This window comes from Melanostigma gelatinosum (assembly GCF_949748355.1).
Source record: "Melanostigma gelatinosum genome assembly, chromosome: 19".
Lineage (NCBI taxonomy): Eukaryota > Metazoa > Chordata > Actinopteri > Perciformes > Zoarcidae > Melanostigma > Melanostigma gelatinosum.
In genome coordinates this window covers 9012893-9022049 of record NC_136652.1, presented here as the reverse complement: position 1 = coordinate 9022049, position 9157 = coordinate 9012893, and the positions used below count along the sequence as shown (strand labels likewise).

At 40.0% G+C, this 9157-nt stretch overlaps 1 protein-coding gene across 1 annotated transcript; it reads right to left on the bottom strand.

The window, feature by feature from the left end:
- Positions 1–4702: 4702 nt before the first annotated feature.
- Positions 4703–7619, bottom strand: LOC306793606 (toll-like receptor 5). The gene is made up of 2 exons (XM_079291277.1): positions 7517–7619; positions 4703–6712 (listed from the first exon to the last, which is right to left on the bottom strand). The coding sequence occupies exons 1-2, from the start codon at positions 7562–7564 to the stop codon at positions 4832–4834; spliced, it is 1929 nt and encodes a 642-aa protein (XP_079147403.1). The 5' UTR covers positions 7565–7619; the 3' UTR covers positions 4703–4831.
- Positions 7620–9157: the final 1538 nt, after the last annotated feature.

Sequence of the window (9157 nt, the reverse complement as noted above, 5' to 3'; positions counted from 1 at the left end):
TTATGTCATCGGTTTCTGGGTCCATAATCGACCCAGTTTGTGACTCTAAATGTTCTGAGGCTTGATGAAAATATGTCTAATGGAGGTTAGAATACATGGATACAAGGGTACCTTTAATGAAGTGAAGGATTCGCCACAAATGGAAGTGATTTACTGTGAGTTGATATACATTATCTATGTATGGAAGAATATATTGTAGATGCCAGGGTGCTGTTCTTCAGAGGAAGATATCAAGATATTAATATTCATATATAATATGTTTATTTGCCCAGTGTGTAATGCATCTGCCTCAAAATATCCACGCCTTACTATCTACACTAGGGAAGACATGTGATAGAAGGATGAACAAGATCTGCCTGATAATATTTAGAAAACCTGGCTGTTTTCATGTCTATGTTGCCTCTATATTTTGCTCATTTATAAACATTTGGTCATATTAGTCAGTAAAACCATTCATTTACGTTTCCCGTCTATATGAGGGCTGTAGAATATTGTATAAACGTGTCTGTGTGACGGCTGTGGGGACGGGGGAGGAGGGAGGATGCCGATGGAAGAGGGGGGGAGGGACGGATGGATGCAGGGATCCAAAGACAATCAGGAAGTGACTGTGGAGGCGGTGGATACTGAGCCTGTTTCCATGGTAACCTGCCAGTGAAGGATGGTGGGATGGGGAATGGAGGGGGGGGGGGGGGGGGTTGTGTATCTATGTGTATGTAACATGGTGGTCCAGTGGAGCTGAGCTCATCTCAAAAAGGAACAAAAATTCTAATAAAGACGTCACAGGATCAGATGTTTAAATATCTCGAATCGACAGCAACGTATTTATTTCATGTCGTTCTGTGTGTGAGAGTTTACCCTCAAAAGCAATGATATTTAATTTAATTCTGTTTGATTAGGATTCCTGTTAGCGCCATTGGAGCAGAAGCTTTCCTCCCGTGGTCCACATTACATGCAACATTTATGATGCAATCCAAAATACACTTAATCAAAACATGCTGCAATATGCAACACCACCAACGGGCTCCAAACCATGACATCTTACAGTAAGTTCAATGCAATAATCATCGCTATTATGTTATATTTTGTTAGACTAAAGCTGAAAGTTAAGGGTTGTTCCACCACTTTGGTCCAGACTGTTGGATGGATTAACAAGATTTTATAAATTTTTTATCATCCATGTTCCCCAGAGGATGAATCCCACTGACTTGTAGTTCTTTGGTTTCCATATAGTGCCACTATATGAGGTAGACATTTGTAGTTTTTACAACAACACATGGATCGCTGCATGAATTTAAATAACTTCCCTCTAGCGCCATCATGAGGGCAACATGTGTCTCTGTAGGCCATACCCAGTGGGTTACTGTACTTAAGTCGTTTTTTTGGATATCTGTACTTTACTTTGCTATTTATATTTCTGTTGACTTTTACTTTTACTTCACTACATTTGGCAAAGAAAACTGATACTTTTACTCCGATACATTTCCCCTGAAACCTTCGTTACTCGCTACAAAATCAAATCTATCTTTAGAAACAAAATGAATCACGAGAGCAGCGTGTTAATGCACAATTGCAAACAAGTGCTCTCAAAGCCGCGGTGTTTTGATTCCAGTGATGCCCAGGATGCTACATGCTATAAGCTAGCGGGCGACAACATGAGTAGCATTCCACACAGGACGGGTGGGATGAGGAGAGGTGGATGGGTCAAACAAACACTGTGTTTCCTCCAGGAGGCCGCAGTTTGTGCCGTGTGTGAAACGAGAAGCCAATGTTGATTTATTTGTGACGTGACTTCCGTACTTAAGCAACGCCACTTCCGTAGATATTTTAACGCAAACCACGATCTTTTCCTAAACCGAACTAAGTAGTTTCATCGCCTAAACCTTAGTTGTTTCCTGTGAAGATGGAAGTTTATTTTGAAAAGACAGTATGCATGTAACAAGCGAAAACAGACTCATGTTGCTGGACTTTTGCAGGAAAAACGCACGAAAAATGAGGAGTAACTTTTCGTAAGATATCAATAAAACGGGTATGAATTGATATCATTGTATAAAGAGAGTGACATGAGAAGATCAATCTCATGTCTGAAAGTTAAATCAGCAATAATCACTCTTTTAAAGTGATTAGTGACTCGTCTAAAACATTTTAAAAAGGAATAACTTCAATAGAATCATTCTATACACTGTAGCTTCTTTACATTCTAATAGAATGCAAAGAAGTTCCATTCTAATACAATGTAACTTCTTTACATTCTAACACAATGTAACTTCTTTACATTCTAATAGAATTGTATTTTGAAGATGAACAGGACATTTTTCAGTTTCAAGTAATGACTGGGTTGTTCCTTTCGCTGCTGCTTTAGTGTTGATCATGTTTTGATATTTGAGTCATGTTGTTCCTCCGATCAGATGGAGTTATGATGGTAGCAGTCGCCCAATTGCAGATTCAGCTTGAGCAAAACCTTTGCCGCAGTCAGTTAGTAATCAGGTATTTTACCAGTTAGTCTGACACACACAATAACAGATTAGTAATCAGGTTTTGGACGCACACACTCAAGTCTGTGATTTACGAGCGTTCACACACACACACGCACACATATAAATACATAAATTCACCAATGCAATCTGAGTCTGATCAGCAGTTGACTTACAGGCGTAACAGAGTCTCTTCTTCTTCTTCTTCTTCTTCTTCTTCTTCTTCTTCTTCACCCTCCAGCCTGTTGACATTTAATATTTCATGGGCAGAGAGCAGCTTTAATAGGACACATTTTTAATTCATTCACACAGATGATAAAAAGCATTCAGCATTAAATGAGACCTGTTAACATTTACCAGTACAATTATGAAACAACATCATAAATCACAGTACAGAATCCAGCTTTGGATATTACATAAAAGAAGCTTGTGAGTTGTTATTGTTCCAAAAACACCTCACAGACATTGAACAGCAATGACCTCATTCCCTATCTACAGTAACTCCCACTGATCCTATTTAACCGGTTTATAACGGACCGTTTATTACATTTTGATGAATCCATGAATCCCTATTTCTCTCTCATTTAGCAGAGGCTATCGAACTGAGTGCTGCATTGCTGCACATTGATCCCAACTGGGAAAAGTTAGTTTGGTATTATTTTATAGTATAGCCATTCAGTGGAAGAGCATCATTGAGGCAAACTGTGAGTAATTACTAACTGGGCTGGTGCTGCCCTCTGCTGCAAGAGGAGGAAACATCCTCACTATGCAGCTTCTGTTCCACCTCGAGGCTTATTGTCATCTATAAAAAATACAGTAAATATCTAATGGACAGAAATTATTTTCTCAAACACAAGTTGAATTGCCAGTTTTGTATGTTTATGAACATTGGACAGAAAAATAGATGCACCACTAAGATGCAATGTAAACGTAATCCGTTTTGAACAAATCAATCACTCAATGTCTCCATTGTTGCCTCTGAAGTCATACAGATTAATTCCTGTGGTTGCTGTGGGTATGAGAAGCAATAAACACAGTATTTGTCCTGCTCTGTACCTGATAACAACCAACGTGTTTACAATTGGTGTTAAATTCTTAAGATCCTATCATTGTACAGGTTTAACATGAACTCAGGCTGCCGCTAACTGGGGCAGAAGAAATCTGATTCAGGCCGCACAAAGTGAAAATGTTGTACAGTGAGACACAGCTGTAGCGTCAGATTAAGTCCATCATCACCATACATTTAATGCCGACTTTTCAAGGTAAATTATGCATGAATGCTCGTCTGCTGGTACAGTCAGAGTGGGAGGGTTACATTCTAGATAGCTCTACAAAATAAAGCTGGTGACAAACTGGAGAAAGCCCTAAATAAAGGACTGAAACATAAAAACATGACGTTTCCATAAATCACACTGAATGGTTTGATGAGAATCAAAGTGATTTGCAACCTTCAGATCTCAGCCCAGTTGAACACCTGAGTGTTTTTCCAGCACTAATAATCTTATTCACTATTATTATTCACTATATAAATATTCTCTATTTCTGTCAAAGCATGCTTCAATAAGCAAAACTAAAAATAAATGGTTGATAAATAAACCAGGTGTGTAATATAGCCTCTGGTTGTACTCCTCTGATACATTTGTATGATGTTTCTGTGTAAATTTAAAATGCCAGGCCGAACGCCAACATGCCCTCCTCTTTATTTACCTTTTTTTCTTTTCTTTATGCCTCCTGGTAACCCCATGTTTAACGTCACAATGCTATGAATTGTTGGTAATTGCCTTAGGCAAACGCTGCGTTCCAAATCACATACTTTTTACTTTGACTTTCAGTAAACACTGCAGCTGCCCTTACAAAGTATCTTCTGTTGCATGCAGTATGAATTAAATGGGGACATACAACCACCTCATAGCATTGCACCTTGAACTTTGCACTTTGATTTTACTTTGTTGGGGTTTTTTCATCTTGTTGTTCCTCAGAGAATGTTTGATGCTCACATTTAAATACAGTGATTTAGTGATCAGTCATGCAGTGGAAACTGATAGCTTCAAAACTGCATTATTAATTGATATCATGGTCACAGTAGGTAAAGTTGTACATTTATTTCATTTATTATTCCACTTAATTAAACAATGGAAAGTAACATTGTATTATATTGTCTGAAAATGAATTACATTAACATTTTCCTTCACAAATTTGAAGTTCTTTCAGAGATTTCATTATCAGGCACTTTTTTACAAATTCAGATCATACAGAGATTCAACAGATCAACATTACGTGACACTTGTGATTAATTCCTTATGATTCGGTGGTTGTCCCCCTGAGTGGTCAAACATATTTGTTCACTTTTAGTTGCTAGTTTACTGTGTTGCAGTCCGAGCAGAGAAATCTAACAGAGGAACATTATAGAGACCAGAAGGAAATTCACATCTGAGCTCCTCAACAGGACTGAGAAGGGTCACGTTGGTCTTGTTCAGCCACGTCAGGAAGCTCTTCAGGTTTGAATCGCAGTGAAATCGGTTCATCTTCAGGTCGAGGAAGCTCAGAGAGCGAAAAGCGGCGGGGTCGGGGGAGGCTACGAAGTTGTTGGAGAGGTCGAGTGCTTTGAGACTTTTTGGTAACACATCAGGCCGGAGATAGGTCAAGCTGTTGGACGAGAGGTCCATCTCCACCACTGAGGTGAGGCCCTTGAAAAGGCCTTGAGAAAGAGACTGCAGCGCATTGAAGCTCAAGTTCAAAACAATCACATGTCCAAGATTGTCAAACAGATTCAGGCACCTCCCCTGAGACAACAGGGACTGCAGGGAGCTGCCGTGAATATCCAGAATTCGGACGTCATTCAAACCGACTGCTGAAACTCGTCCACTGAGCGAGCACCATCTGATTCTGTTTCCTCCATAGAAGAGATGCTGGAGGTGTTTCAGTCGAGTCAAAAGCATGGTAACGTCCCCCAGGTTTGTCAATCTGTTGTCCTGAATGTCCAGCTGCATGACATTACCGGCAAAGCGTGCGAGACTGCTCACTGACGTCAGTTTATTGTCATTCAACAGCAGATAATCTAAGCTCGGGAGAGACGCGGCGAAGCCAAGGTCTTGCAAAGAGTTTCCTGTCAGATATAATGCTTTTAATTGTGGGAGTCCACTAAATGAGCCAAAGCCCAGAGCACCAATGTGATTGTAGGACAAGTCCAATACTCTCAGGTTTGTCAGAGAAGCAAAAGTGTAAGAATGGATTTCCCCCAGCAGGTTGTGTGACAGGTTGACCATTTTTAAATGTCCCTGAAGCCCTTCAAAGGCCTGTCTGGGTATGTGATTCACTCGGTTTTGGGAAATGTCAATGATTGTGACTTCTTTCAGCGGACTGAAAACCCCCTGTTGCAACGCAAATATCCTGTTCTTAGACAGATCCAAAGTGCGGACTGAGCTGTCATTTAGGCCTACGAACGTGTCCCGGTCTGGATCGGGAAGATTGTTGAATGAAAATCCTTTACCCATGTGTCCTGACAGTTTGAGATGGGAGATCTTAGTCCCCTTAATGGCTGTGAAGAACTGCTCGGACTTACCCACGCTAAACCCGTTGTAGGACATGTCGAGTGTCTCAAAGGACATTCCCCTGAAAGGATTCCCACATTCCTGCCAGTCAAAATGTTCATTAAACATGGCCTTCAGGTGAACAGAGTCCAAGTTTAGGACCTTGAAGTTCTTTCCTTGAAAACCAACCAGATCAGACTCACATATTTTGTCAATTTGGTTCAGCTTGAGATTCAAAACTTTCAAATGAGTCATGTTTGTAAAGAACATTGAGGGCTGGAGTCTTGTTATCTTGTTACCAAAGAGGTCAAGAGTCTCTAAGGAGGACAGTGGCTCCAGATAGTTCTCCTTCAGTATGGACTCTTGAAGCGAACAGTAATCCAGGTGGAGATTCTGCAAACCGGACAGTCCGGCGAAAGCCCGCGGCTCCAGTTGAAGGCCGACGTTGAAGCCGAGCACCAGCCTCCTCAGGAGTCTTTGCCCGCTGAAGGCGTTGTTCCTGATCACAAGAGGCACATACTGTCGTCCAAAGTCCAGCTCCTGCAGCTCCTCCAGGCCCGACAGGGAGGTGGAGTTGATCTCACGGATGCGGTTCATCTCCAGGTACAGGTGGGTGATGTCGGGAGGGAGAGGAGGAACCCAGCGGAGGTTCTGGGAGCCACAGTTGGCTACAGAGCCCATAATGAGGCACGATGGGAAACACCCCGGCACCTGACAGAGAACGTTTAAAAAAACACAAGTGGTTTATTGTTATATTTAACTGGAGAGCACTTACCACTTAATGCTTACATTTAATTATAGATTATTTTGTGCTGTATATTTATCTTTTTTTATTGTTTTCTAATTTAAAGAACTTTCAAAACAAAGAAATTAACAAAGACCCATATTTGTAAATAGCTTAAGCAGGAAGTCAAGATTTAATATCTATTCATAGACAATTTCCAAAACCCTTGTGCCTTTGATTGATGAATTCATCTTTTTTTTAAATGTATTACTCATCACTGGTCTCCAACTGAACTGAAACAATTTAAACTTTTGTTTGTCTCATGCACATAGAAAGATACAGAAAACAAACTTTTGTTAAAATAAACAAACAACGCAGATACATAACTTCGTTTCCATTCATTGAATATACATCAAGTCCGAATAATTCACAAAAGCAATACATTTTCTAACATATAATAACTTCCTGTAGATATTCGTCGCCTCTTTCTAATGGAAGACTTAATCACATCTATCTACAGCCACTTGCTTTGGTCTGTTTTTCATACAGTCTTTATGTAATAGTGTCCTTTTATATACAATCCCAGAAAATAAATACTCTTCTCTGCTATTTCCCTCAAAAATACTTTTTTGCACTGCCAAACATTGTAAACTGCACTATCAATTTGTTTTGTTTAAGTCAGTGCTATATATATAAACTTACCGTATCTTCAAATTGTAGGCTAAAATCTTTTCACAGAGTTTCAGTATGAATACAGTATCATCTTAACATCCATTTATTTTGTTACTCACCTGTAGGAAGACCGAGACGACAACCACCTGAAGACTCAGCGTCCACATCTTCACACGGCTTGAAAGAAAATATGCAATTGTTGATATTGAAACAATGCACCAGTCTCTGCTGCAATGTGAAAATCAGAGATCCATTCTGCAGAGATTTCTCTCGGCAGCGTTTTTATCTGTGAGTGTTTGCGCCACTTGTGTCGAACACTGCATTGATTGTGCAATGTGAACATGACGCTGGACGGGGTTTCCCTTTTCTTTCCAGAGTTACATGAGGAAGGGAAGTACGCGTGCATGTTTGCAGTCCTTCGTTGCTATGTGCTGGATGTTTTGTTGTTGTGTTTTCAGGTTAGGATGCCTTGTTTTTCAAAAAATGTGATGTTGCCAGGTTTGTGTTGTGTAAATTAGGCATGAATCTTGATTTTTGTTGCCAACATTGTATACTTGGTTGAATAGATGCTTTAAAATGTAAATACTATGGATTTTAATGGAGTTCTTATGTCCTGTGACGTATCGGAGACTTCTAACAAGAGTGTAGTTTTACAATAAATACTACAACGATTAAATAGTTTGTCATGAACATGTTCACTTATGTCTACAGTATAAGCTGCTTTCTCATTGCCCTTTAAAACACGATTTCTGTCAGTCACAAAAATAGTTGAATTACCATTTACATGTGGGAAACATGCTCGTAATGTTTTTGATGTTTGAAGTGTATGATTGGGATTTGGGTGTGTGGAGACTCATTGGGTGATGTTGCACTATAAATACACTAAAGTTGAAGTTTAAGCTTCTAAATTTAAAATTCAGAGTCTATACAATGCCTCCGCATGGCTCTCAACACGGAGACGGGCGAGCTGGATGCTAACGGTGCTAACAGTCTCAGCAGTGCAAACAACAGCAACAGTGCTGAGAGAGCTAACAGTGTTTACCAGATTGTTTTTTCCGCAGTTTCCTAAAAAGCCTCTTCCTCTTTTAGAAACCAAGGCGTTCAAGGACTTCCCACATGTTGAATAATTATCTTTTTCTGTTGCAGCCTTCTCGTCAAAAACAGTAGATGGTATCTCACTGTGATGAGTAGTTATAGCTTTAAGGTTGTCAACTATTCTGTTTGGGAAACCGTCGATCCAGTTAACGTCCAAATTAGGAAGCCTGCATATATGATGGTTGATGTTTCATATCCATTGTATTGTTAAAAACCTCTGCAGAGTACAGCGCTGTGTGTGGTTCACTCACACAGGGCCGGTGAATTTCACAACCTCTGGAGAATGAAGGTTGGTCAAATACAATACAGAGAGAAAGAATGACAGTCGGTGACTAACATGGTGGCAATACTGTTACCGCTTCTCCCTTTAGGAATAGAGTGCAACTATGACTGACGGTTACAAAAAACATTTGCCTCAGCAGTCGCAGGATGTAAGAAGATTTACTCAAGTTACATTAGTGCAATTTTGTGGTGTTTTTACTTCACTTGAAAGTTTACATTTTATTCTTTTTTTTAAAGGCAAATATTATACTTTTTACTTTTTGCACATCAGCAAAAATGTGGGGCACAACCAGTGGAGCCCAACAGCAAATTTGATGCCCCCCCCCCCCCCTGACAGGTCAATCCAGCCATGAAGCCATTGGAGTAAAAAGTGCAATTTCTAG